We start from the raw sequence: 21867 nt of genomic DNA, 5'->3' as shown, positions 1-21867 counted from the left end.
CTTTACAAGTTAACAGTTATCATTCACCCTCACCACTTCTGTAATTATCAAAAATAAAACTTTTGTACCTTTTTTTTTTAATTGCAACATGATCGAATTTCTCAGACCATTCCACAAAAGCACCCCACAAATAGAAACACACATACTCTTGAGCTTTGTCCGAGTCCTATGTTGTCTCAAATTTAAATCCCCTCTCAACTTATAACCCCCAACCCTATCTGTGGAGAGTTGTTGTATGTTTCCAGGCAACTGTCCAGGTTTTATGAAGTGTAGAGCAGGTGGAAGATTTTGGAAGCATTTTTCAGCTTTCCAGTGTTGAAATGTCACATCTGACCGTCTGACTCTTTGTAATGGTGAGTTTAAGGTCACTCAAAGACGGTGTGTGTTCACAGTGCTGTGTGTGTGTTTGCCAGGGGTTCGCAGCTGGATGTTCTGGAGGTTTTGTGCTTCAGAGACCGAACTCTACAAGGGACCCGCTCCGTTCGGCACAGCATCATCTTTCGGGTCAAGCTCCCGGACCTCTCGGCTTCTGCAGGTGATTCATCATCTTCTGCCGAACAGACGCACAAAGGCTTCAGGCCTCAGTCTGTCAGCCAAAGGTTAAACATTTAAAGCCGGTTTTTGGGTGATATGAACCGTGAGGGACTTTTCACTCTTCCAGCTTTAGGAAAATGCTAATTATCTTTATCATTTTTTATATATTATCATTCACTCTATGTAAATATGGTTTTAACTCTTTATTTTGATAGTCCACTTTAGTAGGGATGCACCGATATGACATTTTTTGGCCGATACCGATAATTCTTAATATCTGAAAGCCGATAACCGATATATTGGCCGATAAATCTAAATCCAAATTTTTATATTATTTTTGAGAGCCTGATTACAAAAACAAAAGTCTCACCATTAAAATCCACGACCCAAACACACATTTATAATGATATTCTCAATATAATTTTATGTAGCCGATATGACAGACTTGTGCTGCACTTACTGTAAGACTGTATTTTCCTTTTTTGAAGCGATTTCAATCATATTTCAAGCAGTTCATAATCATCATGTTGAACAGTGCGCATCTGAAGCGTCTCAGCTGAAGGAGATAATACATTATTTATCAGCTTTAATATATCGGCCAAATTTTTTTATTTTGCCGATAACATTAAAAATGAACATATATCGGCCGATACCGATATGCTGGCCGATAAATCGCACATCCCTACACTTTAGACATTCTACTAACTATAAGTAACTTTACAAGTGCATGTCAGCTAGCAGTTATTATAGTAGACGGTCTGCTTAATATCTGCTAGCACTTTATTTTGATGCTCCAAACAGACTGGAAGTAACTTATTCTACTAACCCGAACCCGAAACTAAGTCTGACATTCCATTATAATTAATGGCTAAAATTGAGAAAAAATCTGTTTGATAGACTCATCAGTAGCATTATTGTTATCGGTTATATTTTCCTTCATTCATAAAAAGATCCCATTATACAAATAATCAAAATATCGACTACTGTCTTTGTTGTTTCTACATTGAGATTAAATGTGAAATTATTACAATATAAAAATATATAAAAAACTTTAATTTTAGGTGCGATTAATCATAGAAAAATGTGATTAATTAATCTATAGACAGCACTAGTATAAATGCATTTTAAAGGGATAATTCACCCATAAATGTAATTCTGTCATCGTTGACTCATTCCAAACCCATTCCACTTTCTTTCTTCGGAAGAAACAACAGAACTAGTAACTAAGCAACCAACATGTCCTGTTGCTTTACACAGCCACGGCTGGCTAATTAACTCTCTAAATTACATGGTTTCTGGTTGGCTGGAAGAGTCAAAAAGCGACGTGTGTGGCTATTTGTAACCTAAATGTGTCTGACTCTCGGTGTCAGTCATTTTAATATATTTCAGCTGTACAAAAGCAGCTCGTTATGCTGATTGATATTGAAAACTGGTATTTGTGTTCATATTATTGTAATCATAAGTGTAAATGTTTGTACAGTTTACTGCGCTTTGTTATTACTCTTGTTTACCTATTGCTGCTAATGTAAAAAAAAACGATTTGTCTAATTCTAAATAAATAAAACCAAGATTATTTAAGTACGTTTTACAAGAAGGTGCTATTTCAGTCCTTTCAAACTTTCACGTTTAATTCAATTTGTTAGTTTGTAATTATTTATGAAATTTACTAGCATTTTCGGTAACACTTTATGGTTACACTTTATTTTACGGTGTCATTGTTACAGTGTAATTATATATTTAAGTACTGAGTAATATTAATCAACTACATGTACTTACTATAGGGTTAGGGTAGGATTGGGTTGAGGGTTAGTTGCATGTAATTATGCATCATTTACTGTTATTACTATTGTAAGTACATGTAATAAAGGACACTGTAAAATAAAGTGTTACCCAATTTATTTTGCATTGTCCTTGTTACATATGTTACATGCACTTATAACAGTAAATTATGCATAATTACTTGCAACCCAGTCGTAATCCTACCCTAACCCTATAGTAAGTACATGCAGTTGCTTAATATTACTCAGTACTTAAATATATAATTACACTGTAACAATGACACCGTAAAATAAAGTGTAACCGTATTTTCTGAGTGAAAATAGTTTGCACCGTGTAGATCAGGGTGAGCATCTCCTCATTTTCTCTGCATGTTCAGTATGGAAGGGTTTTCAGTTTTGCATTATGCTTGTCTGCTCAAAGCCTCGGTCCTTCATCCGAGTGGCTTCATCGCTGGTGAGCCGATGCGGGAGAATCCCTGACATTCAGCCTCATCACACATCAGACGTGTGAGTTCCCGTGGGAGTCTCAGCGCTGATGGTGTGATTGGGGTGAAGCGGTCAGCCATGGAAGGACAGCGGTATATAGACCTGATAAGGGCACTGAAAGATCTTGCTGATGGAAATACTGTACGGTTATTCTATTTTCACATGGATGGTCTCTTTCTTAAACACTCCTCTGTCCCTGATCGCGTGGTGCTTCTCACACACATGCATGGATGTCCTTCACACTTCAGTGAGGTTTGACTTTCTGAACTGCGACATTCACTTGCACTGAAAAGTCCTGTGATTGAATTCTGGGTAATCCACCATTATTTCACAAACTACATAGGCATATATATGACCAACATATACATATATATATGAGAGATAAAGGGATGCATGATATATCGGCTACCATATCGGTATCGGCCGATATATGTTCATTTTTAATGTTATCGTTGTCGTGAGAAAATCTGGCCGATATATTAAAGCTGATAAATAATGTATTATCTCCTTCAGCTGAGATGCTTCAGATGCGCACTGTTCAACATGATGATTATGAACTGCTTGAAATATGATTGGAAAATACAGTAAAGTGCAGCACAAGTCTGTCATATCGGCTACATAAAATTATAATGAGAACATCATTATAATTGTGTGTTTGGGTCGTGGATTGTAATGGTGAGGCTTTGTTTTTGTAATCAGGCTCTCAAAAATGATATAAAAATTTGGATTTAGATTATCAGCCAATATATCGGTTATCGGCTTTCAAATATAAAGATTTATCAGTTGTCGGTATCGGCCAAAATGTTCATATCGGCGCATCCCTAATCTTGGGGCGTTCATGCTTTAAAAAAAAGCTATTCGGTATGGTCAACTAATCATTTTTACTAGTTGTCCAAAAAGGTCCTCAACTAGTTGGCAAGTCATTGCTTTATGTAAATGAAAACTGTCTTTGCACCAATGGTCTGCTGTCGTCATATCGAATAAGCATGTCTGAAGTCATGTGATCGCCGACTAGCTCATACAGTGAGCAATTGACTTAGTCAGTACAACTCCTACTAGACAGAGCGCAAAATGGAAATTTACTATTATTTCCTAATGTAAAATGTGAAAACAAGTAAGTGTAAAACAAGTAAAACAGTGGCTAAAGACATATACTGTATGTCTGAAGCAATAAAACATCACCTAGCATCAAATGTTTCAATAACGCTTTACAATACGGTTCCATTTGTTTGCATTAGTTAGCTATATTAGGTAACATGAACTAACAAATGAATAATACTTTTCAAAAGCATTTTTTAATCTAATTTTGGTCATTTTAACATTTTCTAATGCAATATTAAAATCAAAAAACTGTATCTGTACGTATTATTTATGGGACCTGAACTTACATGATCTAGCAATGAATAGCTGTGTTTTTATTAACTAATGTTAATAAACAGTGTAACAAATGTATTTATCTATAGCTGTGTTTTTATCCACCTATTTTTATGCGCATTTTGGGATATCGCTTAAAAAACGCTGGATTAAAAAATATGCATAAAAAAAAAAGTATGCGTTCAATTGAAGCGGATATATTTTTATCCGATAAGAAGAGAAAAGAGTAAGAGAGAAGAAGAGACACCAGTTCAATTCAATGGAAAAATAGCTATTGTTAGTTAATGCATAAACCACTGTTAACATATTGTAAAGTGTTACCAATATTTAATTGTCATTTGACCTCATTTTCCTAGATTTTATGACAGAATTGTGTTAAAAGGTTAATAAATAAATATCTTTCTTTTTTTTTTTGCGTTATATGTAAGTTTAATAGCTTGTTTCTGCAGTGTGTCCGAAGAGCGTGGGTTGGGAGAAGAACCCTAAAGGAGCGATGGGACCCAGAAGTGTCAATCTCAGCGAATGCATGGACCCTAAAAGGTACTGAACACGGCGTGGACGTTTATGAAATGTTTTTTCTCATGGTATGTCACACATTTGATGATTTCTCCCAGGCTGGCCGAGTCTTCTGTGGATCTGAACCTGAAGCTGATGCGCTGGAGGCTCGTCCCGTCTCTGGATCTGGATAAAGTCGTGTCCACCAAGTGTCTGTTACTGGGAGCTGGAACGCTGGGATGCAATGTGGCTCGAACACTGATGGTGAGAGACGTTTACTTGAGAGCAATCAGCAATTTACAGTCGAACCAATAAATGATTCAGACACCAGATATAATATTTGATATTTCTTTACTAGTGTGTGCAGGACACTATAGTTCATTTATCTAAGTAAGGAGAGCAAAATAAAGTAAACTATAACATATTATACACAAGAATTCTTCATACAGTGACTACCAGTGACATTTATAAACATTTGGGACCAAAAATGATTCAGACACTTTGAGCTGATCATGTTTTGCTGAAGTGTGTTTTCTTTAATTGCTAATGCTCTTTTTACACACAGACTGAACAAAATGAAGCATTGCTTGGTGATTGGTTGAGCTAAACTGGTATTATCTAATTGTGTAGTTAAATTTAACAGCTGACAGATATTCAACATAATTCATGTGTGAGACAGTCTAACAGAAGGACGGACAAAACCAGTCAAATATCAACTGAGTTCTGCTCATATTTTATTACCATTTCTAAACTATAGCGAATAAACTGTGATGATGTGAGAAATGTTGGAGGTGTGTGAATACATGTTGGTTTGACTGTCTCATCTGACAGGTGACGGAAAAGCTTTCTTTGCCTTCAGTATGGATTCCTTGGCTTGCTTTATGTCATTTAAGTACTTACTTGCTTTCACCATAATTGCTTCTTAATGGTTTTTGAAATTGTTGTAAGCTTAGGACTGTAATTATAGTAAAATTGAGACAGATGCTGCCATTTCAAAATGATGGTGGTGTCACTCGATGGCTGAGATAAACATGTTGGAAGTATGAAAATGAAAATGAGTGCAACATTAAGAGTTCTCACACAATAATTTTGTCTTATATGTAAATGCTCCAAATGGACACAGACCCTTTTATAGTGGTTCACCAGTGTGCCTTGTGAATGCAAAGCAATACATTTTTTAAGAGTCTATAAGAAGCCTAATCAGAGAAAGGAGGTGTGTTTGTGCTGAAAAGAATATTTATGCTATGTAAATATCTAATTAATTTTAATTAGTTCTCATTTTGATGAATCAATGATTCTTAAATCCCACCTGTGTTGTTTTCAGTTGATGAATGAACAAAACTTCACTAAACATTATTTTATCATGAAATTGAGGCAATGAATGTTTTTTTTGTGGGACTTTAATGTCTGCTGACAGTTGGCTGATCATATCTTTCTCTTTACTGCTAGTTACAGCACCAATTAAACATTAACGAACATGCTGAAAGATACAGAACAACTTACTGAAATCAATCCTGTCTCATGTAATCCATCAATCAGTGTTTCAACCACGGAAAGACCTAAAAAAAAAAAGCAATAATGTCACGTAAAGTCACATTCACCTCACAAAAGCCATTCAGTGACCAGAAAAATAACTCTAACATGTTCTTTAATATTTAATTGTTTAAATCTGTAATTAAAACAAGTGTTTAAATGAACTAGCCACTATTTAAATTTATATTTTTAAAAATTAATTGCACTAGAATCTTAATTATGTCATTAAAAAGTATAATATTATAATAAAAATTTGCAATTTAAATGTAGACAAGTCATTTGTAACATTTAACCTGTAATATATTATGGCAATGTAGCGAATGACAGGGTTCCCTATATAGTTTAGTTGAGAGAGAGAAAAATTGACATACTGTACCTGTTATATATCTAAATGAATCGATATCGAATCAAGATCGGAATTTTAATTGAATCACAAGCTTGTGAATCGTAATTTAATCGTATTGTGAAATTTGTGTCAATGTCCAGTGCTAATGGCGAAGTCTTTGAGTGAGTCATTGAATCATTCATTCAAGAGATTTGTTCAAAAACACTGATTCATCCACTAATGAAACAAGTGAAGTCTCTTATGAGTGAGTCATTGAATCATTTATTCAAGAGATTCGTTCAAAAATACTGATTCATCCAGTAATGAAACAAGTAAAGTCTTTATGAATGAGTCATTGAATCATTCATTCAAAAGATTTGTTAAAAAATGCTGATTCATCCAGTAATGAAACAAGTCTTTATGAGTGAATCATTGAATCATTCATTTAAGAGATTCGTTCAAAAACACTGATTCATCCAGTAATGAAACAAGTGAAGTCTTTATGAGTGAATCATTGAATCATTATTTTAAGAGATTTGTTCAAAAACACTGATTCATCCAGTAATGAAACAAGTGAAGTCTTTATGAGTGAATCATTGAATCATTCATTCAAGAGATTTGTTCAAAAACACTGATTCATCCAGTAATGAAACAAGTGAAGTCTCTTATGAGTGAGTCATTGAATCATTTATTCAAGAGATTCGTTCAAAAACACTGATTCATCCAGTAATGAAACAAGTGAAGTCTTTATGAATGAGTCATTGAATCATTCATTCAAAAGATTTGTTCAAAAAGCTGATTCATCCAGTAATGAAACAAGTAAAGTCTTTATGAGTGAATCATTGAATCATTCATTTAAGAGATTCGTTCAAAAACACTGATTCATCCAGTAATGGAACAAGTGAAGTCTCTTATGAGTGAGTCATTGAATCATTCATTCAAAAGATTTGTTCAAAAACACTGATTCATCCAGTAATGAAACAAGTGAAGTCTTTATGAGTGAATCATTGAATCATTAATTTAAGAGATTCATTCAAAAACACTGATTCATCCAGTAATGAAACAAGTGAAGTCTTTATGAGTGAATCATTGAATCATTAATTTAAGAGATTCATTCAAAAACACTGATTCATCCAGTAATGAAACAAGTGAAGTCTTTATGAATGAGTCATTGAATCATTCATTCAAAAGATTTGTTCAAAAAGCTGATTCATCCAGTAATGAAACAAGTAAAGTCTTTATGAGTGAGTCATTGAATCATTCATTTAAGAGATTCGTTCAAAAACACTGATTCATCCAGTAATGGAACAAGTGAAGTCTCTTATGAGTCATTGAATCATTCATTCAAAAGATTTGTTCAAAAACACTGATTCATCCAGTAATGAAACAAGTGAAGTCTTTATGAGTGAATCATTGAATCATTAATTTAAGAGATTCATTCAAAAACACTGATTCATCCAGTAATGAAACAAGTGAAGTCTTTATGAGTGAATCATTGAATCATTAATTTAAGAGATTCATTCAAAAACACTGATTCATCCAGTAATTGAACATGACTACAGCAGGAGCGGTAGCATCTGCTTCCACTGGATTGCAGGTGCTTAGTGAATAAAATGCAAGTTTTTTGTGCTGAAATACTGCAAACGGCACAAATGTTTAGTGTTTAGTTCTGGCTAAATGTTTTCTGCTGTGTTTGTTTTGAGGGCTGGGGTGTGAGGCACATCACTTTTGTGGACAACGCAAAGATCTCCTACTCGAACCCGGTGCGACAGCCGCTGTATGAGTTTGAAGACTGTCTGAGTGGAGGGAAGGCGAAAGCTCTCGCCGCAGTGGACAGACTACAGAAGATCTTTCCTGGTGTGGTGAGGAAATCTTTCAACAAGATATAAATTAGAGAAAAAAAGAGTAAAGTCTAGGTCTGCAGTTGCATATTTCTAATTTTTTCACTGCATATTAGACCAGGGGTCTCAAACTCAAATACCTGAGAAGCATTGATATTAGAGCTGCATGATTAATCATTAAAAAATTGCAATCTTGATTCAAACATCCACTCAATCTCATTCCTAAATGACATTGATTTGTCTATTAAAGCTTTGATAAGTCGGATCACAGTGAACATTCAGATCCGAGTTCTGATCCAGAGAGAGCCGTTGTCATGTAAAGATGTGAAACCGCTTCACAAACAGTCTTTTCAACACACAGTATCATTAATTCTGTCTTACAATCATTCAGATTATCACAGAAGTACTGAGAGAAAAGTTTATAGTTCAGATTTAAACACTGATGTCTACGGTAGAGATCAAAATAGAGTAAATCACCTTTTGAAAGTAACTTGGCACTTCAAATAATGATTGTATCGATTACATCGTTACACCAGTAGGTGGCGACAAGTGACTGTTAAAAATGTAATTGTCATTGAATCATTCATTCAAGAGATTCGTTCAAAAACGCTGATTCATCCAGTATTGAAACAAGTCAAGTCTTTATGAATGAGTCATTGAATCATTCACTCACACAAAAATAATTTTTAAAATATTTTAAAAATAGACTGCAGCAACCAATTGTCAGAACCTCTAGTAAATTACGTTATTTTGTCTATTTGTCAAATCAGAATTGTGTGAGAATTTTTTTTGTTTAACCCCGCAAAAAAACCTGAACAGTTTGAACATGAAACCTGAACCATTGAACAGTTACAAATACAAATGTTATACAATCATCAATTTAAACGATTAGCAGTTATTAGCACAGGTAAGTGTTCCATCATTCCCTCTGTGTTTTTATTGGACTAATGGGGCCTGAATAAACTATTCACACCTGTCAGGCTGAATGAACCTATGCTGCGGGTCGCTAGTTTGAGACCCCTGGATTAATTGGGAGGGACTCAATTTCAACATGCAATTATCCAGAGTAATGAACACTGAATTATGCATTTTAATATTGGTGAACCGTGTTTTGCTGGTCTGCAGATTAATGAAATGAAAAGCCAAACAATGTATTTGACCAGTACTGATGACTGATGACAAATGACTGAAATGTTTATTATATTTTAGGAGTCTCGTAGCATTTAATCGCACGGTGTTCAATATAACCCATGCTCATATGAAACGTGGCCTCTATTTATCTGCTCAATGATCTTCTCATGCATCACTGAGCACATGAGTGTCAGGTGTGGACGCAACACACACAAATGAGGAATATCACACAGAAATAGTCTTTATTTAAATAAACAAAACTTACTGGAAATCGCTTGAGAATAATCTGTAGAAATGCAGAAGATCGCAAACCACACGTACACCAACAAGAACCGACAAGATACTGGACTAAACAGGATATTTTGATAATTACTGTAATTGTGAGATTTCATCTTGTAAACATCATGTCCTCATAGAGCTCGTAATTACAACTTGTAAACTGGGAATTTTCTGAGAGCTCCTACTTGCCATAGAAACACACAATTCCCAGTCCGAGGACGTGAACATCTCTGTGTAGAACATCACATGTTGTCATTTATGAAATTACGGTAATTACCACATGGCGTGAACACAGCATATACACACAGGACCAAATTGGTGAGTTAATGAGGGACAGGTGGACACAATAGGTTGCTATGGTAACAGATGAGAACCCACTAGATCAATCAAGGCAAACAGGAACTAAACACATGCAACTAAACCAAAGCAGAACATAAACTTTACAATCAGACGATGAGGACCGACTCTTATTGACAACCGGAATAGAGAACAACAGTCGGTTCCGGTTTCATTTTCTCCATAGGGAAATAGATTTTTAACAATACCTTACAAACGCTTAAAGTCAAGTCAAGTCAAGTTTATTTATATAGCGCTTTTCACAACACAGGTTGTATCAAAGCAGCTTCACAGTAATAAATTAGAACAATACATCAATGTTTGTTTCTAGTGGAACGTCTACGTTTAGAAGTCAGCCATACTTTGAGCTACGAGGTTGTTAATCGATGGTATTTGCTTCTGTTGAAGCCGTCAGCCTGCATTATTTAAACTTTATCGTGTTTAACAGTAGAATTTGTGGTGAAAAATTACATTACCCATGATTCTGTACAAAAATTCCACCAATCAGAGTCGAAAAACACGGCAAAGGATATCTTTAGCTCCGCCCACTCCCTGCGAATGACGTAAACGAGTTGGTCTCTCTACACTCTCAAAATACTTAAATATGTGTAAATATATGCATATTTTACAATTGACTTAAAACATATTGTTTGTATACATAATCAACATTTTTAAATGAGTAGTTGTATATTTCTTGTTCCTTGTTCGCAATGCTTCATGGGATTGTTGTTCTTGTACCTTTGTGTTTTTGTTTTAAATACTTATTTTTTTGCTTTAAATCAAATGTTATGGCCTTGTAGCTGGTTGTCTTGGTTCGAAAACTTTTTTGAAATCCCTATGGGAGAGATGAATTAAAAAAATACTTGACACTCAGTTGTTATTAAAATATGTCTACGATACGAGGAAGAAAATATTGAACAAGAAAGGGAAGAAGTAGAGTGAAATGTGAAATGGACAGACTGAGAACTGTATCATATTAGATAAAAACACAAAAACCTGGGACGTTTGCAGTTTAAAAAAGGTAATAAATCACAATATATGTTATTGCAGTGCTTAAAGGGGTGGTTGATTATGATTTGACTTTTCTAACTTTAGTTAGTGTGTAATGTTGCTGTTTGAGCATAAACAACATCTGCAAAGTTACAACGCTCAAAGTTCAAAGCAAAGGGAGATATTTGCTTTTACAGAAATCATTTTTTAAGGACTACAACAAACAGCTGGTAGAGACTACACCACATTCCTCCCGGGTTAGTGACATCACCAACCCTAGAATTTACATAAACCCCGGGAACGCAATTTATAGATTATCAAGACAGAATATGCTAATCAATTACTAGAAGATAACTACACATCAGCTACATACATTCATCAACTAACCATTCAGAAATGTCCTGTTGCTTCTACATGTTGTCACTTCTTCTTGAGTCTCTCCATCATTGTCTGAGTCCGGTTTAAGCATAAAAGGCTAAAAGTTTTTGAAATGTTCAGTGCATGTCTGTGTGAGTGCAAGCTTTTGAAGCTCCGCCCCCTGTGCCGGGAGCAGCAGCTAATTTGCATTTAAAGGAACAGACACAAAACGGTGTGTTTTTGCTCACCCTCAGAAATTGACAATTTTAACATGCTATATAAAAATATCTGTGGGGTATTTAGATCTCAAACTTGACACACACACTCTGGGGACATCAGAGACTTATTTTACATCTTGTGAAAAGGGCATTATACCACCCCTTTAACATATCACAAAATGTTTAAAATCACAATAATACTGCTGGTAATTCCCACCCCTATAATTTACTACTTAATTGGTGGATGACTAGTAAACTAGTTGACCATCCCGAATCCCTAATTACTGGCCATCTCATCCATTTCTTCATACTTATCAAGGCTTTTTCTCAGATATGTTCCCATTGCTAAGCAACAAAATCAGTTTGGGTACATGTTGTCCTTGTGTTTTATGTTAAGCGGACGCATCAGACTCATGTGACTCAGACATTAGCTGGGCTTCATATTCATGACTCTGTGTGGGAACGCTGTTGGCAGGTGTTTACATCCACAAGGCCTGTGAATCCTCTCTGCTATCACATCCGCTTCACTTCCCATGATTCATCATTCCGGGCAGCTGCAACTAATTTCATTCCAAAATCCAAGTTTGGCCATTCGCAACCAAGAAGAAAGTTGTCCAGACTAAATTAAAAGCATGTCCTGATCATAGACTGTTCAAAAAAACGCTGATGCAATCAGCGGCAATCCACCTGTCACTCAAGTGGCCACGCCCTTAATTATCCAGAACTTTAATCCTTAATATAATTTAAACAGATGAGTTATAAAAAGAATTCACCCCGTCACAGTCGTCAAGAAGGGCAAAATTACCTATATAGACCAAAACCACTTTTAGCACCAGGCTGTAAACATGTTTTTTTTCTGCTGTAAAGTTGGGAATTTTAACATGCGGGTCTATGGGATTGAGTCTCTTTTGGAGCCGGTCTCTAGTGGCCAGTCGATGAACTGCAGTTTAAATCACTTCCATGTTAGATTCAAGAGAGAGACCTGAAGGTGCCGCTTGGTCCTGATATGTTATTTTGACGAATACATTTTTAGTTGATTTTGAGATCGATACAATTCCCGCCAAAGGCATACGCAGAATAAAGCGGCGGGGCCTGGTTGAGTTAGTTAGTAGTGTGTTGAAACAAGCAGGAAAACCTGTTCTAGTAGAGCCTGAAACAACATAACGACTGTAAAAGGGCATAATACGGCCTCTTTGCAATGCATAGGACAGCCAGCATTTTGAAATGTATTAAAGTGATATATAGGCTGAACGGGAAAATACATGATTTTGTAAATGCATAAACAAGTGTGTGTATGTGAAGGTGAACAGCTGCAGATGATATCAGCAAAAGTCATGTGAGAGGATGATGTGGTTCCTCGTGCTGTGATTGGCTGATCATTGGCAACCTGTGATGTTTGTTACTGCTCTGCAAATCTGCATTAATGAGTCTTTTGGAAAACAACTCAGACATCATCACTTTTAATCATGTCTGAAACTAAATGTGAAATCACTTGAGTGTTGTTTTTATTAATTAGCATTCCACTCAATTAAAGCTGCACCTCCTGCAAACATGAACAGTTTATCAAGAATTTGTTGACTAATAGTCCAAACATGAAGATGATATTAAGAGAATAGCAGTTCACATTTAATCCTAAAGTGGGATAAAGGTTAAAGTCCCCCTGTAGTCAATCATTTTATCCCTTAAAACTCATCTTTGATCACTAAAATGACATTTAAATGTTTTTTTCTTTAAAAAAAAATATCTTGAATGTAACTCGACACCCTTGCCTCATTTAGTATGCGCAGTTCTATGAATATGCAAATGAGCCCCGCCTCCACTCACTCCCTCAGCTCAGAGATCCACTGGTTGACGATCACACGTTGATCTGATTGGTTACAAGGTAGTTTGTGACGTCAGAAACACCAGCGATTTCAAAGCGTGTTTTTGAGACTGTCTTTGGTTCACTGCAGTTTTAAGGAGGAAATACTCAGCAATGCTGTCGACTTATGAATTTACACATGGTGTGTCTTAAAGCAGATTAAAAACACCACATAGACACATAAACAACATTAAAAGCTGGATCTTCACCACAAGAGGACTTTAAGAAAAAAATCAAATGAGGATTACAAATTTCATACATAGTAGTATAGAGATCTCGTAGCTGTGATTGACAAGATTAAATACATGTCACACCAGATTTCTATAAGTATGAGAGTAGAACAGTGTGAGAGCAGAAGGAAAATCTGTGGTTGTGGTTTTTCATAGAAGTTAACGATTTTTCATGAATTAATAGTGGCACAATCCTGCACAATGGCTGTATTGTGGCTAAATTATTAAATGGCTAATGGCTATATTATGAAATGCATAGTTTTTACCTTTACTGATTTCATTGATTAAATGTCTTAATCATTTCTACATCAGGTTTGAAGGGTCACTGTATCGTCACTGTAGCTTTAGTTTCTGTCAAACTGTTGAAATGGATGCCGAAATCTCCTTCACACACACTCGTGTTGGTCAAGCTACGATCTGATCGCACCTCAGAAGGGCTCGTTATAAAAGTCTCTTTCCTGCCAGTTTCTGCATTTGCTCCAAATGTTATTTTTCCCGAGTGCAAAGAACGGAGGTGCTAAAACAAGAGCGGGAGTGATATCCTTATGTAAGACACGCACCATCTGATCAGTTGAGCTGTGTGCTTGTCTGTGTGTGTAAGAGTGTGTGTGTGTTTGTGTGTGAACGGACGGGCCCTTAATTGCTTTTCTATCGTGTGTGTGTGTAAGAGCGTGTGTGTGTGAACGGATGGGCCCTTGTTTCAGTACACCTGTATGTGTGTGTGTGTGTGTGTGTGTAAGAGCGTGTGTGTGAATGAATGGCTGGGCCCTTATTAACCCTTAATCGCTGTTTGGGGTCATTATGACCCCACTGGACTTTTCTTTCATTTTTTAAAAATGTTACCTTCATATCAGAGGCATGAAACTCTGGGACTTTTCCTAAATAACCTATCTAAACATGCACAAAAAAACTGGGCTTGATTTGGTTGTTCTAAAGGTGTGTAAAAAAAAATTTACCGTTTAAGCTGTTTGGGGTCAAAATGACCCCACATTGAAAATGAATGGGAAAATGAAAAAAATGACTTTTTTTTATTTTGTTTGTCAAAAAAATAAAATTAAATCCATTATAAATCTGAAAATTTATACATATAAACCAAGGTCTGGTCCTAGAGCATAAATAAAAAGTAGAACGAACTTTCTATCTCATACACACACACACACAGACACACACAAACACATAAACAAACACACAAATGTATGTGTTTGCAACAGAGAGCATTTTTACAGAAATTGGTAAATAAAATAAACAAAACTGGCATAAATCTAAAAAAATTTACATTTAAATCAAGGTCTGGTCCTAGCGCATAAACCCAAAGTGGAACGAACTTTCTATCTCATACACACACACACACAAACACACACAAACACACACAAACACACATGTATGTCACTGCAACAGAGAGCATTTTTATAGAAATTGGCAAATAAAATAAATAAAACTGGCATAAATCTAAAAAAAAAATTACATTTAAATCAAGGTCTGGTCCTAGAGCATAAACCCAAAGTGGAACAAACTTTCTATCTCATACACACACACACACACACACACAAACACACACGTGTATGTCCCTGCAACAGAGAGCATTTTTATAGAAATTGGCAAATAAAATAAACAAAACTGGCATAAATCTAAAAAAAAATTACATTTAAATCAAGGTCTGGTCCTAGAGCATAAACCCAAAGTGGAACGAACTTTCTATCTCATACACACACACACACACAAACACACACATCTATGTCACTGCAACAGAGAGCATTTTTATAGAAATTGGCAAATAAAATCAACTAAACTGGCATAAATCTGAAAAATGTCACATATGCAACATGGAACAAGCTTGTTCACACACACACACACACACACACACACACACACACACACACACACACACACACACACACACACACACACACACACACACCACAGTCATGTCATAGTGGTGACTTGTAATGGTTCTGCAAATGTATGTATAATAATTTGCAAAAGCAGATAATTCAAAATATATCAGAAAACAACAACAAATTCTAACTCTGACAAAAATACAGATTTTTTTATGTATTTCAAAATGTTTAAATAAATATTCACAAAATATATATATCAAAGTTGTGAGGAGAAGTTGAAGCATCACAAACAATAAAGTGAAAATGAATGAGTCTCTATGGCCCTCTATTGGATATATGTGGTCATTGCACTTTCTTTCTTTAATTATAATTTCTAAAGTTTTTCCACAAACTAGCAGATGTCAGTATTCTATCTCTAACACATAGAGCAATGTCCAAAAACTATTTAGATTTAATTAAGATCATCATTTAAGTGATTTTTTCTTTAAAAAATCATTTTTCATGAGCCAATTTATGGCCTAGTTATGTAATTGTGCAGTAAATAGGTAAAAAACTTCAAAATTTCCACAAAAACACAGCATAAATGTATAGTTGAGAAGTAAATAAAAAAAATGATATATAGTTTTCCATATAAAAAATGTATATTTCCTTATGCAATTGCTCTTTAAAAGTTTGGGGTCAAAATGACCCCAAACAGCTTAAATGTTGTCCTTTTTTAACAGCGATTAAGGGTTAAAGGCATGTTTCAGTACACCTGTGTGTGTGTGTGTGTGTGTGTGTGTGTGTGTGTGTGTGTGTGTGTGTGTGTGTGTGTGTGTGTGTGTGTGTGTGTGTGTGTGTGAATGGCTGGGCCCTTATTAAGGCATGCTGGCTACATAATCTTTGCTTTTCTATGTCTAAGTTTGTGAGTATGTGTAATTCCCAATTTATACTTCTGTGTCGAACCCCCGCCGTAGCTACGTCATAGGCTGTGTGTAGCACGCGTACAGCGTAGAGGCTCCGGCGCAGGTCCGACACAGAAGTATAAAGCAGCCTAAGGGTGTGTGTGAGTGTGTGAGTGTGTGTGAGTGAGTGTGTGAGTGAGTGTGTGAGTGAGTGTGTGAGTGAGTGAGTGAGTGAGTGTGTGAGTGAGTGTGTGAGTGAGTGAGTGTGTGAGTGAGTGTGTGAGTGAGTGAGTGTGTGAGTGAGTGTGTGTGTGAGTGAGTGTGTGTGTGAGTGAGTGAGTGAGTGAGTGAGTGAGTGTGTGAGTGAGTGTGTGAGTGTGTGAGTGAGTAGGTGTATGAGTGAGTAGGTGTGTGAGTGAGTAGGTGTGTGAGTGAGTAGGTGTGTGAGTGAGTAGGTGTGTGAGTGAGTAGGTGTGTGAGAGTGTGTGTGTGTATGTGAGTGAGTGAGTGAGTGAGTGAGTGAGTGTGTGAGTGAGTGTGTGTGTGAGTCAATGAGAGTGTGTGTGAGTGAGTGAGTGAGTGTGTGAGTGTGTGAGTGAGAGTGTGAGTGAGTGAGTGTGTGTATGTGAGTGAGTGAGTGAGTGTGTGAGTGTGTGAGTGAGTGTGTGAGTCAATGAGAGTGAGTGAGTGAGTGAGCGTTTGAGTGAGTGCTGCTCTTGTCTTGTCTTGTCTTGTCTTGTGTGTGTGTGTGTGTGTGTGTGTGTGTGTGTGTGTGTGTGTGTGTGTGTGTGTGTGTGTGTGTGTGTGTGTGTGTGTGTGTGTGTGTGTGTGTGTGTGTCGGCTGCTGTCCGTCCATCTTCCGTGATGAAATGTTTACTCTGTGCTCATCATTAATTCATCTTCTCATCCTGTATCGATCTGCTAATTATGGCACACATTCACCTTCACAGAACCCCTGTGTGTGTCGGCCCAATTAAACCAACCGGATACACACACAGTAATTACGTCTCTCTCTCTCTCTGCTCATCTCACAACTGAAGTCATGTCTTCCTCTACAAGTGTTGACATGCTGAACTGATGCTGGATTTGTTGTACTTTCTTAGATTTGATGCTTGTCTGAGAGCTTTATGATCATTTTGTTAGATTTACAGTAGCAAAACACGTCTTGATTTTTTCTTTTTCCATTTCTCCTTTAATATTAAAGTCTTACTCTCACTATTACCAGTTTGAATTCAGATTATGATAATGTATGAAAAAAAATCCTTTTGTAACTCAAGAATTCACTCACAAACCCTTATTATATATTATATTATATTATTCCCATTCATTGACTGTCAAATTTGGTTATTACAACACGAATAACTAAAGTCCAAGTTTATCTATAGTTTTTTTGTTGGTTTGTTTTGAGGAAAATGTGTGTTTTTGTGGAGTCCCACAGGGCTCTGTTTCAGGACCTCTGCTGTTTACATTGTCTATGGTTTAGGTAATGTAATCAGGAAGCATGGGATATACTTTCAGAGCTTTGCAGATGATTATGTTTATTTTCTAACCTTCTGAACTGCAGAAATCTATAAACAGCTTGAACATTTGCTTGGTAGATACTTCAGAACGGATTCACCAAAAAAATTTCTCGCTATCAGTTTTATTGATAGTGGGTGGAAAAAATCTCTTGGAGGATTTGGTGTTCAAAATCATTTTTACTTAATGCATTGCATGTGATGTTTTAGCTTTTTATTGACTAAGCATTTTGCATGTCATGTGTCATGAATATACAGTAGTCAACATTTGAAGTGGATCAAAATATTGTTCAAAATTCCTGTAGAACGTTGATGAAAGGTTTTGGTAACACTTTACAATAAGGTTCATTAGTTAATATATTAACTAACAAGAACTAAGCATGAGCAATACATTTGTTACTGTATTTGTTAATCTTTGTTAACGTTAGTTAATACAAATTCAGCTGTTCATTGTTTATGTTAGTTCACAGTGTGTTAAGTAATGTTAACAAGATTTTAATAAAGTATTAGTAAATGTTAAAAATTAACATTAACAATGACTAATAAATGCTGTATAAGTGCAGTTCATCATTATTTCATGCTAACTAATGAACCTTATGGGAAAGTGTTATTGAGGTTTTGATCCACTTCAAATGTTGACTGCTATATTATTGGTCCCGTTCAGAACGCAGAGGGCCACAACATGAGCATCCCGATGCCAGGACATCCCGTGAACTTCTCCGAGCTGACGACGGCTCAAGCTCGGCATGATGTGGACCAGCTGGAGAAGCTTATCTCTGAGCACGACGTGGTCTTTCTGTTGATGGACACTCGCGAGAGCCGATGGCTTCCCACAGTCATCGCTGCGAGCCAGAGAAAGGTAGCTTCCCCTCTCCAGTCTTTTATCTTTTATTTATTTATTTATTTTCTCCTCCCATGCCTGCCTGCCTTTTTATATAGCATGTTATTGCCACAGTTGTTGGTAAGTCTTTCACAGGGTTTGCCTTTATATCTGATTTAACCTCAAATAGGATGCTTCTACATTTGCAACGCTTCACAGTACAATATGCATACTGCACATACTGTATGTATGTTAATTATAAAGGAGTTGTGACTTTGAGTTTAGGTTTGCATGCTTAAATCTGAATGCATACTGGTTGATGCATGCATATGATTCAGTGCAAAATATAACCATTCTGACGATACAGATGTAATTTTCCTTAATGAAAAAATAAACCTGTCATGTAATAGAGATTTCTCTTGATTTAAAATATATCGACCATCTAATGAGTATGTTGTCACTCACCTAGATTAGAATGATGGAATAGGAAATGACAATATAAACACTATCCTTCAAAAGTTTGGGGTCAGTAATTTTCTTTTGACAGAAATGAATACTTTTATTCAGCAAGGACACATCAAATTGTTCAACAGTGACAGTTAAGACATTTATGATGCTCTAAAGATTCTTTTTCAAATAAATGTTGTTCTTTTGAACATTTTATTCATCAAAGAATTCAGAAAAATAGGTTTCCACAAAAATATGAAACTGTTTTGAACACTGATAATAATCATAAATGTTTCTTGAGCGGCAAATCATCATATTAGAGTGATTTCTGAAGGATCATGTGACACTGAAGACTGGAGTAATGATGATGAACATTCAGCTTTGTTCACAGGAATAAATTACACTTTACTATATATTCACATTTTTATCAAATAATGCAGTCTTGGTGAGCATAAGAGACTTCTTTCAAAACATTATAAAACCTTACAAACCTCACACTTTTGAACAGTAGTGTAGGAAAAAGGTAATTTAATTATATTAATTGTTTTCTGTTATTAGGAAAAATAATAGTACAGGTGCTAGCTCCAAAACTCTGAGAGCAAATCCAAAGTAAAGACCATTTAAACGAGTTTTGGAATTGTTTTGCTTATTTGCTTAAAAGCTTTTGGTTTACTTTAATGATATCTAATCTGTGAAGCTTTTTTAATATGTGTGTGCCTCCGCAGTTGATAGTTAACGCTGCGCTGGGATTCGACACGTTTGTGGTGATGAGACACGGTCTAAAGAAACCCAAAGAGCCTCAGTCTGAGGAGTCGAGCCCCATGTCTGCTTCCTCCAGCTCCTCGTGTTCCTCAACGCCAGCATCCACTGTGACTCCAGGTGCGTTGCATCATCTGAAAGCTGAATAAATAAGCTTTCCATTGATTTATGGTTTGATAGGATAGGACAATATTTGGCAGAGATAAAACTGTTGAAACTCGACAACTTGAAAATCTAAACATTGAGAAAATCTCCTTTAAAGTTGTTCATTTATGTTGGCGATTGTGCTGCATTCACTCACACAAATACATGTTTTATATATTTACAGTAGGAAATTTACAAAATATCTTCATGGAACATGATCTTTACTTAATATCCTAACGATAATTTTGACCCATACAATGTATTGTTGGCTATTGCCTCAAATAAACCCTCATTTAGTATACGCAGTTCTTTGAATATGCAAATGAGCCCCGCCTCCACTCACTCGCTCAGCTCAGAGATCCACTGGTTGACGATCACACGTTGATCTGATTGGTTACAAGGTAGTTTGTGACTTCAGAAACACCAGCGATTTCAAAGCGTGTTTTTGAGACTGTCTTTGGTTCACTGCAGTTTTAAGGAGGAAATACTCAGCAATGCTGTCGACTTATGAATTTACACATGGTTTGTCTTAAAGCAGATTAAACACACCACACAGACACATAAACAACATTAAAAGCTGGATCTTCACCACAGGGGGACTTTAAGTTTTTTTTAATTAATATTTATACAGCTTTATTTCAATTAACAGAAATGTTTTTTGTTAGTCTTAAGCCCTATTCGGACAGTAATTGTTTCTCATGGGGTCGTAAAAGTATTTTCATAATTTACAGGGGTTGGTCAGGTTTATTTTTACCTCATGTAAATAAGAGGCTGCATTAACTTGTTTCTGCTAATTTCCATATTTTTAAAATGACATCCTTTTCAGATAAAATGCAAGAATATAAGAACCATTTCAAATATAGCATACGTGCATCTAGCTTCCTATTTTTCAAAATGAGAATTTTCCTATAATTAAATCAAATACGAATTTGTTCATTTTATTCCAAGCATATGATATTTTATTTACAGCAGACGATCATGTGACTGATCACGTGAGCAGCGAGTTTGCGGGTTCATAAGATCACAAAACTCGCTCCTCCACCGTCAATAAATCTCCATCCGAATGCATGAGTTTTAGCACTGAGGTGCCATGCTAATTTATTTTTACAGACGTCCACATGAGTGATAATTACCGTCCGAATAGGGCTATATTTTTAGCAAACGATAATAACCCTGGTCTGCAGTAAACCTCAAATTCAAAATGTTAGAAGTCATCATCGTTAACTTAAGACAGAGATGTGCTCAATAAAAACCTGAGAATATCATGGAGTTTCAGAACAGACGAGTCTGGCCCTCATGTTGCGTCTGATTGTGTTTCTGTGTCTCACTGCATGAGAGCCGTGATTTTAAGACTGTAAAGTTACAAAGTTACCAAGACCTCACTCCGTGGATCTCGAACGCAGGAGCACATCTGTGTGAGCGGCTCGTGACTCAGTGTGTGTAGCTGATGTCAGTGAGTGTGTGAAGTGTGTTTTCTGCAGGTGTGACTCATGAAAAATCATGAAGATGCTACTTCAACCTGAATTGGCATGATCATATCCATCAAAACCCTAATTACCTTTGGGTCATGATTACTTGCTTTTTCCATGTTTTTTATAACATTAACATTTTTATTAATAGTTTGGCTCAATTAGGCACTGCAGGCAACTAATTAGGTGCATTTATCACATTGTATAGAGTCTACATGATT

The 21867-nt window shown here is 36.0% G+C and overlaps 1 protein-coding gene across 2 annotated transcripts in view; it reads left to right on the top strand.

The window, feature by feature from the left end:
• The window catches only part of atg7 (ATG7 autophagy related 7 homolog), a 104684-nt gene that overhangs the window by 21723 nt on the left and 61094 nt on the right, over positions 1–21867 (top strand). For both annotated transcript variants that reach the window (XM_081357555.1, XM_081357554.1), the window contains exons 9-14: positions 414–535; positions 4622–4712; positions 4787–4931; positions 8229–8387; positions 18672–18866; positions 20000–20153. In XM_081357555.1, the coding sequence (XP_081213681.1) occupies positions 414–535; positions 4622–4712; positions 4787–4931; positions 8229–8387; positions 18672–18866; positions 20000–20153 (866 nt within the window). The remainder of the gene's footprint in view (positions 1–413; positions 536–4621; positions 4713–4786; positions 4932–8228; positions 8388–18671; positions 18867–19999; positions 20154–21867) is intronic.

The sequence above is a fragment of the Scardinius erythrophthalmus genome (assembly GCF_964197995.2).
Source record: "Scardinius erythrophthalmus genome assembly, chromosome: 25".
NCBI lineage: Eukaryota > Metazoa > Chordata > Actinopteri > Cypriniformes > Leuciscidae > Scardinius > Scardinius erythrophthalmus.
Note: the sequence above shows the minus strand (reverse complement) of the source record. Positions and strands in the feature narration are given on the sequence as shown.